The sequence below is a fragment of the Urocitellus parryii genome, chromosome 4, assembly GCF_045843805.1.
Source record: "Urocitellus parryii isolate mUroPar1 chromosome 4, mUroPar1.hap1, whole genome shotgun sequence".
Taxonomy (NCBI): Eukaryota; Metazoa; Chordata; class Mammalia; order Rodentia; family Sciuridae; genus Urocitellus; species Urocitellus parryii.
In genome coordinates, this window is record NC_135534.1 from 148957156 (window position 1) to 148970400 (window position 13245).

Here is a 13245-nt window from a genome sequence, read left to right on the forward strand (position 1 = left end):
TACTAAAAAATGTAATGGAAGGAACAAAAGCATAAAACAGTAAACCTTATTTTTTATTAGATGCAACAAATATTAAATTTCAAAAAATGCCATCAGAGAAAATAATAAAAGAATTATTCCAAAAGTTTCTAAATGTTTACACTCAATTTCTATGTTTATCATAGACTGATAACAGTTTGCCCATACTAGCCTATAGACCAGACTCTGAGTGGCACCACCTAGAAGACTGAGCCAGAGCTTTACAGGAAGCTATACCAAAAGCCACAGCTGCTGGTTTATGGTTGCCATAGACCCACAGAGAATAGTGGCACTGACCTGTGGCATTAAAGAGGCCTCCAATGAAAATGTCAGCATTCAAGATCAATTCTTCTGGGGTAACCACTGAATTCCTTTCAAATGCAAACATTAGGGGAGGCTACAATGCTGGGTAGAGTCCCTCAAATTCTGAGCAAGATCAGGATGGTTATGATGGAATTACTAAAAACCTGGTGAACAGAGCAAAAGCAGAAACAGTGATGGAATTCAGGAACCCAGGCAAGGGCAAGAGTTGAGTATCAAGCCCTAGAAGGGAATCAGAATGGAAGCGACATGTAAAATCAGGGGAAGAAATGAAAGCAGGGGATTTAGTGGTGAGCAACGAACTTGTGCTTTTGCTATATTTGTCACTTTAAATCATCAGTCATTTACATCTTACTTCAAATTAAGCAACCATACATTCTGCTCTGTGCCAAGGAAGAAAGGCAGGAAGTGGCAGTTAAGATAGAAGGAAGGGAGAGAATATTCTAGAACCCAACATTTCTTGGATTATATACCAAATTTGCAGCCCCTCATCATCTAAGTGTCTGGGGGAATCCAAGGGCAAACAAAGGAATAGAAACTGAACTTTTGTTGTTGTTGTTGTTGTTGTTGTTGTTCAGAGTACTGGCCTAGAGTCCAGATTTTACATTATGTATTACCCAGTCTGAGGTCCCAAACCACACAGTGGACATCTGGAACTCTATATATGGATTTATTTTCCTTCTGCCATAGTTTAATCTATAAACAGAATAATTTTCTCATTTTTCAACACCAAGGCTGCAAAAGCCCAATATAATGTTTACTCATATCAAAGAAAGAACTTGGAGGACTCAATGGAGAGGGTTTAGATATTTTATTAATCACATGGTGTTCCTCAGCAGTAGCAGGTTGGGACAAAACCACAGCACACCTAAGAGCAAGGGGATGGTGTAGGGTAGGTTGCATGCCCACTACACAGATGCATTTTTTCAGATGTTTAATGAGGACATTCTTTTTCTTTACAACCAAGGTTTGCCCTCTTTGATCCCCACCTAAAGATTGGAGACAAGGAAGTGGCCAGTTTCCCTTCTCCTTACTTTCCTTATCACATTCTTCGAAGACCTTCATATCTAATCCCTAGGAACAACAGCCTTCTTAAGTACTGACTGATGTTTACCCCAACACTCATTCTATTTCTGGGATTTTTATTGATTCAGACACAACAAAAAGATCTGTCACCACAGTAAAGAGGGAAGTGAACAAAGCTGTGAGTAAGCATGAGTTTGCTTTTCTTTTTCACCCCCTTTTCTCTCTTAGTGTGAATTAAAAGATACAACTACCCCTCTGAATTCATAAGGGATTGGTTCCCAGGACCCCACACCCCACAGATACCAAAATCAGTAGATATGCAAGTCTCTCTCATAAAATGGCATAATATTTGCAGATAAACCTGTGTATATCCCCCATATACTTTAAATCATTTCTAGATTACTTATAATGCCTAAAGCAATGTAAACGCTATATAAATAGTTGTTATACTGTTTAGTAAATAATGATAAGAAAAAAAGTCTGTACATGTTCAGTATAAACACAATTTTTAAAAATATATATTTTCAATTCATAGTTGGTTGAACTCACCAACATGAACACCCATGGGTACAGAGGGGCAACTGCAAGCATTCTTCTATTAATTCATGAAAGGCAACCGAATAGTTTCAGCATATATACAATCTCCCTGTTCTGTGGCATTTCCACTAAGGCTTGATCTTGCTATCCTGCATTGCTCCATATATTTCTTGGAGAACAAAGATGGTGTCTGATTTTCAGCCCCAAAGCAAGCATGCTATTTTTTGCTCAGTCTTTATTCCTAAGCTCTCGTAGGCCGTACTGCACAAGAGGTCTGGGCTCACAAAGTTAGCATGGTTAAAATTTGCCAACAAAGAGTAGATACTCAATCTAGATACAGTCAACAACTTATGTTTACAACAATGATTAAGATATATACTGTTGAGGGCTATGATTCAAGAGCAATACTGGGTGGACCAGAAATCTCTTCATGAGGCTAACAGACTTGGAGCTGGAATTTGTGGAAGAACAATGAATGTGGAGGTCAGAAGGGGGCGCTGCTGAAGTCATTCAGGCTGGTTGAAAAGAAAATATAAACCATGTGGAAGAGGAGCACTGGGGTCAGGTGGGCCTGGGTCCTGTTGGAAAATGGATACTTTGAGCTTTCTCGGCAAAAGCTTCCCTTCCTTTTGTGATCTAGGAATCCATGATGCATGGATTCACGTCATTCAAAATGACATAGGAAAATCAGAGAAACTTTTAATAACTTTCCACCAGTAACACAGAATATTCAGAGGTACTTGATTTAGCATTCTGCTGAATATAGCACAATTCCAGAAGTACCAATTGTGAAAACAACTCTAGAGAGACTTCAAATTCCAGGGTCTGTGTCCAGCTCTTACATAGAAATAGCAGTCTTGAGCACAAAATGTAACAGAAAGGAATGAATTGACCTCTGCACCCTCTCCTTCTCCCACTACTGGTCTGAAAGCCATTCTTGAAGTTGAATCCTCACTGTGTACTCATAACCTAGGCATAGAATCAAAGGACAAATGCAGCTAGAAAGGACTGTACTGAGATCCAATTACACTGAGCTTCTCTGAATCAGCAATGAGAATCTTGACTCATTAAAGTTTCCAATTAGCATTTGCAAGCCTGATCAAATATCCATTTCTTAAGAACTGAAACCGTTGACTCCTATAAAAGTCTTCTTGGCCTAAAGATGAGTTTCCAGGAAAGGCAACAGTTTTTGTCTGTGTTTTGTGGGCTCAGAGCCTTTGTATAACCAATTCCTTCAGCTGCTTATTATACGGAAGAAATGTTGAAAGGCCTGAGAGCAGAGATGGTCAACTCAGATGCCCATTGGGGCTGGGCAGGTGATGAAATGAATGCAGAGGATCTGGTACAATCCTTTGGGGACTCCTGCCATCTGGAGAACAAATGGCCTATCAGCTAGCCTGTCATTGCTAAGATGAAAATCCAGATGTTTACATAAAATCTGTTATTCATTAAGTGCTGGCTGAAAATATTTTAAACCAAACAAGCCAAATTAAACATGCCCATAGGCTAATATGGCTTATGGGTGATCACTTTGCAACCTCGATCCTAAAGAGAGAATGCTACCAAAAAAAGGGGCTTAAAATCTGAGCAATTAGGAAAGAAATTTCTCTATCTGAGGAATCAGGGAACACACAAGGGTATATTAAATATCCTAAATGTCTTAAACCATAGACTGCCACATGATCTAAATATTGCACTATTAGAGAATACCTTCATTGGGTAAACAGGGTACCAAGCATATTTAACAAATACTATTCCTTATAAACAGAAAAATCTCATACCTTCTTTTAATGGCATCTGAAATTCAAAATAAGGTAACTATCTTGATTAAAAGTCAAATTTTTTAAAAAGAGAATATTTCCCTTTTCCCCAATTACATACAGTCATACTCTCTCCCATCTGGCAGAGGTAGAGAGTGAAAATGAGGGACATGAGACATTGATGTTCTTCTCTCTGCCTCTCCCTCTCTCTGGCATTTATCTAAGAAGATGTGACATTAGATTAGGAGGTTAGGGCTACTTAGATATATGTCATAGAAAATGTTCACATGTATGCCCAAGGAGATGCAAATAGAAAGGTTCCTGGTACCATTGCTTACAATTTCAGCAAACTGGAAACAATCAAATATGTATCAATAGAATAGATAAATAGAATTACTTAACTAAGCTGTAATTGAAGTGGAAGAACCAAAACCTAGGTGTATTTTTAGATAAATATGTCTAAATGATATAATTTTAATATAATATATAATACATATTATATATTATATATATTTTAGTTGTAGATGGACATGACATCTTATTTGTTTTTATTTTTATATGATACTGGGGATCAAACCCAGTGCCTCACACATGCTAGGCAAGTGCTCTACCACTGAGCCATAATCCTGGCCCCTAAACAATGTAATTTTGAGAGGAAAGACAGATCACAGAAAGATACATATAGTATAATCACTATTATATAAAGAGTTTAAAAAAACAGATAATTCTTCAGTAGTTTTTATGGGAAATATTAATATGAATTAAAAGTTAAACACCAGCATAGCAATGATGAACACCAAATTCAACCTCATTTTAAAATTTTTATTGGTGCATTGTAATTTATACATATAATGGGGGTTCATTGTGACATAGTCATACATACACATAAAATAATTTGGTAAATTTCATTCCCCAGTATTTCCCTTTCCCTCCCCTCCTTCTTCCCCCTGTTTCCCTTCTTCTGCTCTACCAGTTTGCCTTCTATTTCCATGAAATCCACCTTTTTCCCCCTCTTTTCTCTGTAGCTTCCACATATGAGAGAAAACGTAGGACTCTTGACTATGAATCTGGTAGTTTTAAGAAATTCATTTCTTAAACTGCATATACAGGTGGGTATACAGATATCCACTATATTATTCTCCATACTTTTTGTTTTATTCCTGAAATATTTACTTTTATCTTTAAAAGTGCTTATAATCAAATATGGTGGAGCACACCTGTAATCCCCACTACCTGGGATGTTTGAAGCAAAAGGTTCACAAGTTTAAGAGCAACCTGAACAATTTAGCAAGACCCCACCACAAAACAAAATAAAAAGGGACTGGAGGTGTAGTTCAATGATGGAGTGACCCTGTGTTTAATCCCCAGTACTAGAGGGATAAAAAGTGCTCATGATTCAAATTCAGGAGATTTAGATTTGAATTTTTCTGTGAGCTGGCTACAGAACCATAGATAAAATCTATTGCCTCTCTAGATTTTAGTTTTGTCATCTGTAAATTGAGAAATTGGGACCAAATCCAGAAAGGCCAAGGATGCTTGAAACAAAAATGAGGATGGTGTGATGGACCACTTCTAGGTGAGGAGTATGGTGATGGATGAATGACATTGCCTTAGGTTTGGGACCAGAATAAGTCATGGGGTATAGCAATGAGTAGGTATTCTTTTCTGCAAAAATAACTATGTGCGTATTTATCAGTATTTTCATTCTTGTCATGTACATACATATTTTAACACTTATCTAATACATTATTTTGTGTTCTATATTGTTTCAGTTGCATTCAGTTATTTCCTGATTAGCCTAAGTCTTTGCAATCCTGTTTAGTTCTGCATACAATTCATATATTGATTAATGATCAGCAATGATAGAAAAAAATGGCTCACTTTAATTCAGAGTAATGTTTTATGGTTTTTGTCAAGACAAATACCAATGTGTTAGATTTAGTAGATACTTTTTAAGTTCCTGTTATATTATTCACCAGTCATTAACTCTTTGGCAAGAACTAATTTAGCATTTTGGCTGATATCTCCTGGGAAAGAAAAGGAACAGGATATGAAGATAATGATTTTGAGAAGAGGTTAAGTCTGGACCCTAGTGTTTGAATAGCCAGGAAACTGGTGTCTGTTTTTAGTTTTAGTCAAGGGCACCCCATAGAAATGGTGTCAATAGTGGGGGAGACGATGGGGAAGAGAAGGACAGAGGGAGGGAGACAGATTGACTGATACATTTTAAAAAACTGGTTCACAGATTGTGGAGGTTGGCAAGTTTGAAATCTGTAGGCTGGGCCAGCAAGCTGGAAACTCAGGCAAAATCTTCATGTTATAGTCTTAAGGCAGAATCCTTCTTCTGTAGGAAATCTGTTTTTGCTGTGAAGGCATTCAACTGATTGAATGAAGCACCTGTGTTGTGGGATGTATCTGCTTTAATTAAGAAGAGTTTAAAAATAAAAACTAGCTGATGGTAAATGTTAGTCACAGCTACAAACTTTCATAATGACATCTAGACTAGCATTTGACCAGAGAACTGGACTCCGTGACACCAAAATTAGGCAAGAGACGGGAGATGGGAGGTTGTGGGGTAGCAATCTAGGCCTCACCGTTAGCTAGAGAAAGTTGCCTTGTTAGACCTTTAAAATTGCACAAGCCTTTAAACACAGAAGTTAAATAACCATCTATTATCTGGTCACTGTAATTGTCTAACAGGCAACTGTCTAATACCTGCTCATGCATGAACCTGCCACTCCAGATTTGCATGAAGATTGTTTGGGGTTTCATTTAGTTCAGCAGAATTTTTTTTCTCACTGTCTCTCAGACTCTCAGCAATAAGAAAACCTCTGTCATTCCAGAGTCTACTATGTATTTCAAAAAATGAACATCTGAGTAAATCTAGAGGGGAAAAAAACTTGTAATCAAAAGGATTTGACAAAATCAAACCAAAATTTTGAAAATTATTTCTCAATAAAATGGAATCATGAGATAGTTTGACCTATCTAATATTTTATTTTCTTTGACAACACCTAATGAGGATTTTAATTTTTTATAGAAAGTTTGGGGAAGAACCCTTAAGGGAGAGTCAGCACACCACTGCCAGATCCAATCCCACCAAACCTTGTTTTCGTTATCATGTCAGTTTCTTCTCCCTTTAGATGGACCAGATCTAAATTTCTTCCCAAGATTTTTCAGTCCTTTTGACAGCCACATTTTACTAAGTCAATTTCATCTATACCCCTCAACAAAAACTTTCCTCAATTCAAGCTGTCCCCACCGCTTCTACCAACGCCATCCTTACTCCTTCCCTTGCCAAACTCATTCCCACCTCTGCTTTTGCCCATGTTGGCTCTGCTGCCTGGAATGCCCTCCATGATCCTCTTGCTTACCCGAATTCAAACTTCTTGCAGGGTCAACTTTAAGATACCATAATAATTAACTTTATGTTTACAATGCCAGGCTACTGTTCTAACTACTTTGGAGATACTAACTCATTTAATCCTGTTGGCAATTGCTTAGGTACATACTCCTCCACCTCCACTTTATAGATGTCAAAATGAAACACAAAGAGGTTAAATAATTTCCCCAAGGTCTAGTAAATACTAGGTCCAGCAAATTGACCCAAGTACTCAAGTGCAGAAACCATACCTACCTGCCACATTATCTTCCCTTGCTTAATCTATAAGACGGTCTCCCAGCTCATGCCTCTACCTTGAACACACAGACTAGCCCACTCTCAAGCACATGATTACAGCATTATTTTCTGGCTACACCACATTTCTATAGTTTATGTTTATTTGGCCAGTGTAATGAAGTGAGATAGTAGTGTTAATGCAGCTATCTAAGTTTGATATTTTCCCATTATCCCTTTGCTGTGTATCTTATAATCTATTCTGCAAAAATTTTAAAGATGACTGATTTTGACCGAATTTGGCTCACTACTATATATATTTTTTCTGAGTATAAAAATGAAAAAGAATGAGGGAAAGGGGAAATACTGAGGAACAATATTGACCAAATTGTATTGTTATATTCATGTGCATGCATGAATTTATTACAAGGAATCCTACAATTATATATAATTATAATGCACCAATAAAAATAAGGAAAATAAAATAAAGAAAAAAATAAAAATTATAAAGAATATTAAAATAATGTACAGGGCTGGGGTTGTGGCTCAGTGGCAGAGCACTTGCCTAGCATGTATGAGGCACTGGCTTCGATCCTCAGCACCACATATAAATAAATGAATAAAATTAAATTTCATCAACAACTAAAAATAATATTTAAAATAATATACGATGTATTTTCCAGAAATTGCCACAGCTAATATTGTGATATTGTTTAGGCCTTGCCAGCTGTAGACTCTCAATCTCCCATACCCATTCTCTGCAACTCAGCTCAACTTGACCATTAAATCCTCCATTGTGAGGAAGTGTTCACTTCCAGGCTGCCTGAGAGTCATCCTCTACCCTCATATTCTGACTCAGCATCATCTTGAGAGATGGGTTCTTGGAACTTGTCCTGGGCATGTCCATCGCACATACTTCTGACAGACTTTTATTTAGGTGAATATTCTCCCTTCCCACTAAAGAAAGGAAGGGCTTACTAGTTTTACTTCACAGGTTCAGCAACTGAAGCCAGATCTGGTTATTGTGACAGTGCCCAGCAGGGCTCAGATGCTCAGTGGTGTTTTCCACTCTGTGGTTCTACCCCTAACTTTCTAGGTAATTCTGGGAAAATTGCTTCATGTTCTTATTCTTATGGAAATCCACTCTCCTCAATTTCCCCAGATGGACCTTCAAGGCTTTTATTTTCATATTGTAAAGGGAAAAGTCTCAAATAAAACTAGAGATTGCCAAAGAGATAGTTCATTCTCATCCTCCTCCATGGTGGGCATGGATGTTGTTTGTGCTCTTTCATCATTTCCTGCATCTCTTGCCTGTGTACATGATAGAACTGAACTTCCCTGCAATTGTAGTTATGTGGTCGTGTAACTTGCTTTGGTAAATTAAATGAAAGCACCTAAGAGCCACCATGTGCTCTGCTGGGGTTTTTTTTCCATCTGACTTAGTAACCTGAAATATTTGAGGTAATAATTGCTGTATTAGTCTCAGCCTCTTAGAAACTAAAAATTAGAAGAAAAACTTTGCTGACCTTCAGTTGACATGGAGCATGAGCAAAAAATAAAACTTTGTTTATTAAATTGAGATTTTGGAGTTGTTTGTTACTGCAGCATAACCTCATATATCCTGACTGACACAACAGTGGAAAACTAGAACCTTTATTCAATAAACTATATGGTGTCATTTAAATTTCCTTCCTGAAGAATAATAATGTAGGAAAATTATTTCTATATAACAAAATGTAGAAAAAGGTAGCATATAAAAATCTACTATATCATTTGTGTTCTATTAAAAGTTTTTACATGTTCACCTTACCACTTTCTCCAAAAAGAAGAAGAACTATGAAAATGTCAAGAATTATTGTCTTTGGGATATAGAATCTTATATGGTTTTCTACTTTGTGAATTTTCTTCATACTTTAATATATTTAATACTTTTTAAAATGTCCCAACATATTCTATTTAAATACCCAGGGATGCCTCTTAAATAAAGAGAGATCTCCTACTCACCTCTCTATATATCAGTAGTTAATGCATTGTATAAGACTGTTCCTTAGGTTCCCTATCAATTCTAAAGAAGGCAAAGTTATACTTTCTTTTAAAGATACAAACCATGTCTTAGTTGTCTTGCAAAGATTTCTAGCACAGCTACATTAAAAAGATGAATATACTGCAAGGACGTAAGAGATGAGGTGACTTGTACAAAATTATCTCAAAGCTTAGGGGATAGAATTGGATCTGCCACACAGGCCCTCTGAGTCCTCATCTGTGGTACAATGACCTTTGCATTTGTAGAAGTTATTTTTCATCTAACCTTACTTGTGCTGCTTTTAGGCTTATGCCTTCTTACTCTGATGCAGACAAGTAGGCTGTCAAGCAGTAATACTTTAGGAGTCAGTCCTGATGCCATAAATATGTATCATGGGTCTTTTTAAAAAGAGATTATTCTGGTCATTAAACCATGCCTTGTTAGAGCTTGTAGAGCCTGTAATCTAGCTTTCTTATTTTAGAAATAGTGATATTGGAACTAAGAAATAATAAATGAATAACATAGTGATGGAAAAATAGATCCTGCAATTCTCAGGATAGTGCTATTCTTTCATTTATTCTTTTGCTCACAAACCTGTACTAAGCATCTACTATTTGTAAGACTCTGTTTCAGGTAGTTCTTATGGAAATTGTAAGAATGAATTAAGCATAATATCAGTCATCCAATATTCTTACAATCAAATATTAGAGATGATACTCAATAGACTATTCTCATTGGTATAATTTGGGCTAAAATTCAAATAAAAGGAGCTAGCTTTCTATATACCCCTGGCAAAAGGCCCAGTCTCTGTTTTTGTTTTGTTCTTCCACCTGGAACTAACTGCAACCTCAGCACTCTACCACCAGTGTTTCCTTTCCTCTTTCCTACTCCAGTAGTTCCCAATTGTTTTCTTTTTCCGTTACAAAGTAAATTATGAGCATAAATCTTATAGGTAATGCAGATTTAAACAGTGGTAGAGGATATATGAGGAACTCAAACAACTCAACAATGGGAAGAATCTGACTTTAAAAATGGGCAAATAAACATATGAAAAAAATGTTCAACATCACTTACCTCCAGGAAAATGCAAATCAAAATACAATGACATGTCACATCACTACAGTAAAAATGAATGACTCTTAACAAAAAAACAAAGTATAAGTACTGGCGAGGATGTGGAGAAAGGGAAACTCTTATACCTTGTTGGTGAGAATATCAATTAGTAGAGCCATTATAGAAAATAGTATTCAGGTTCCTCAAAAATCTAGAAATAGAACTACCTATGATCTATCAATTACTCTACTGTGTATATAGCTAAAGGAAAGGAAATGAGCATGGTGAAGAGATACCTGCACCGCCATGTTCACTGTAGCACTATTAACAATAGCCAAGGTATGAAATCCACTAATTTTCCATTGATGGATGACTGGATAAAGAAAATGTTCTGTAATAAGCAATGAAATCTTATTCAGCCATAATGAATGAATCTTGTCATTTGTAGGGACATGGCTAGAACTGGAAGACATTACATTACATAAAATACGTCAGGCACAGAAAGACAAATAGTGCATATTCTCACATGTGGAAACTAAAATAGTTCATCACACAGAAGTAGAGAGTAGAATAGTGGTTATTAGAGACTAATAATTATACAGGGAGATCGAAAGAGAATGTTTAATGGAAAAGGGATATGGTTGCATAGGAGAAACCATTTGTTCTATAGCACAGTTGTATACCTATGGTTGACAACAGTATTATATGTTTTGAAATAGCTAGTAGAGAGGAGTTGAATATTCCCAAAGCAAAGAGATGATAAATATTGGGATATATTAATGGTAATGGGTATACTAATTACCCTGATCTGATCATTGTCCATTGTATACAGTATTGAAAATCACACTGTACCCCACAAATATGTCATTATTATGAGTCAATTAAAATTTCTAAAAAATTTTAATTAAAAAAGTGATGAAATTGGAGTAGAATATAAATACCCTACTATATTTTTCTGCAAGAGTCTTGAGCTACCTTGTGCTTCTCAGAACATATTTGGAAAATCATGTAGCCCTCATGTTACCCTTTTATTCCAAAGTCCACCTTATTTAGCCTCATAATCCTCAGAATTCCCTCCCCGCCACACACACACACACACACACACACACACATCAAGAGACTTCAAGTGCCCTTTCCTTTCTGTTTAGACCATAGGGAAGAGGAGCAGAAGTCATTAGTAACCATCTACAATGTCATCATCCTGGGGCATGAACAGGGAGAGTGGGTGGAGAATGGATCTGCAGGAACTAATAAAAATATCTGGTGCAATAAGGAACTGTAAATGATTTTCAAGAGCAAGCCCCATGAAATGTGTTCCAGTATTACTGAAGTGTCTGGAACTCTTAGAATGGAGGGACAAGCTCCTACAATATATCTGGGAGGAGACTTGGACTAGGGCAGTGGTAGAAAGGATGGGATGAAAGGTTTTCAACCATGCTGGATCCAGACAGATGTGTGTTTTCTAAAGTAATTTCTTACTTCAGTCTATTATTGAGAGGTGATATATTTTTCTACTCAGGAATGTGTTTTGTTTTGTTTTGTTTTTTTCCTAATTGTGGACTTTTCTCCCTAGATCTGAACCTATAGTCTTAGGAGCTGGAATGATGATACCACATCTTCAAGAGTCTTCCAGAAACTGAACAAGGATCCCTTGGCAAGCAGAGTTTGCCATTTGCACTTTTCAAATATCTTTGGATCACCCAACACTTTAATCAAGAGCCTGCAGCAAGACTGGACAGCACCTAGCCATGGTGTACTTAGAGGAAGGAACTCAATAGCCCAGCCCTTCACTGCTTGGGACTCTTGTCTCTGCAGCCTGTGGCTCTGAACAAACACTACTGCACTTTAGAAAGTTACTCCATGGAGGATAGGAATGGCAGCAGAACACAACAGACACTAGTATGGTAGTATGTAAAAAAGTGGATGTGTAACCGATGTGATTCTGCAATCTGTATACGGGGTAAAAATGGGAGTTCATAATCCGCTTGAATCAAATGTATGAAATATGATATGTCAAGAGCTTTATAATGTTTTGAATAACTAATAATAAAAAAGAAAATAATCTAAGAAAATCTAAATAAATCAAAAGATGTAAATGAAAAAAAAAAAAGAAAGAAAGTTACTCCATGGGAATCTGGCCCCTAGTGAGTGTCCTGAGGCTCCTTCTTGCTGCTAGACTGAAAGCAAAGAGAGTTACTTCCCCCTAACTTTCCAAAGCAAGTCAGAAGCAGATATGTGTGGAAATTTCCAGTTATAGAAAAAAAAAAAAAAACAGATTGCCAGTGGTTATTTTTATCTATCACTTCCTCTGGAGACTGGAAGCTCACAGACAGGGCTTTGTACCAACTCAAGCCATAACTGGCATTCTTTATGGCTTCCCAGAATCTTGATAGTATTTGAAGTTGTTCTAATGATTAGAAAGCATTTAAGTATACATTAAGTACATAAATTATAGAGAAAAGGAATTGAGTCTTTTTTTCATTAAGGTCTAAATCACAAAATATTTTTTAGTCCAAATGGTACCATGTAAAATGTTTTCTTAAACTATATTGTCCCTTAAGAAAAATTTTCTTTAACCTTAGAAATAAATGGTATAAAGTAAAAATACTTAACAGGCAGAGACTTCAGATGAGTAGTAGTCAAAGCCCCAGACTAAGCCTCTTTTCCTGGTCCTTTGTCTAATTTTAAACTTAACCTCAGTTAAACTCACTGCCTCAGTTTCCATGCTGTTGAAACAGTGGTGCTCTCTAGTCAGGATGTTTGATGATTAGTAGTATGGAAATCCTGTGGGTTCCCATCATGTTTCTTGAAGGGAAGAGTGACTGGTCTATACAACAGGTTATTTGTCTTATATTTGGTCTTTATGCTGGAGCCACAAAGCTCAGGACATT

At 36.7% G+C, this 13245-nt stretch overlaps 1 protein-coding gene across 1 annotated transcript in view; it reads left to right on the top strand.

Moving 5' to 3' along the window:
* Pdcd1lg2 (programmed cell death 1 ligand 2) overlaps positions 1–12316 on the top strand; it is a 59753-nt gene extending 47437 nt beyond the window's left edge. Inside the window, exon 6 of the mRNA XM_026391503.2 lies at positions 11928–12316. Coding sequence (XP_026247288.1) covers positions 11928–11941 — 14 coding nt within the window. The 3' untranslated portion in view covers positions 11942–12316. The remainder of the gene's footprint in view (positions 1–11927) is intronic.
* Positions 12317–13245: the final 929 nt, after the last annotated feature.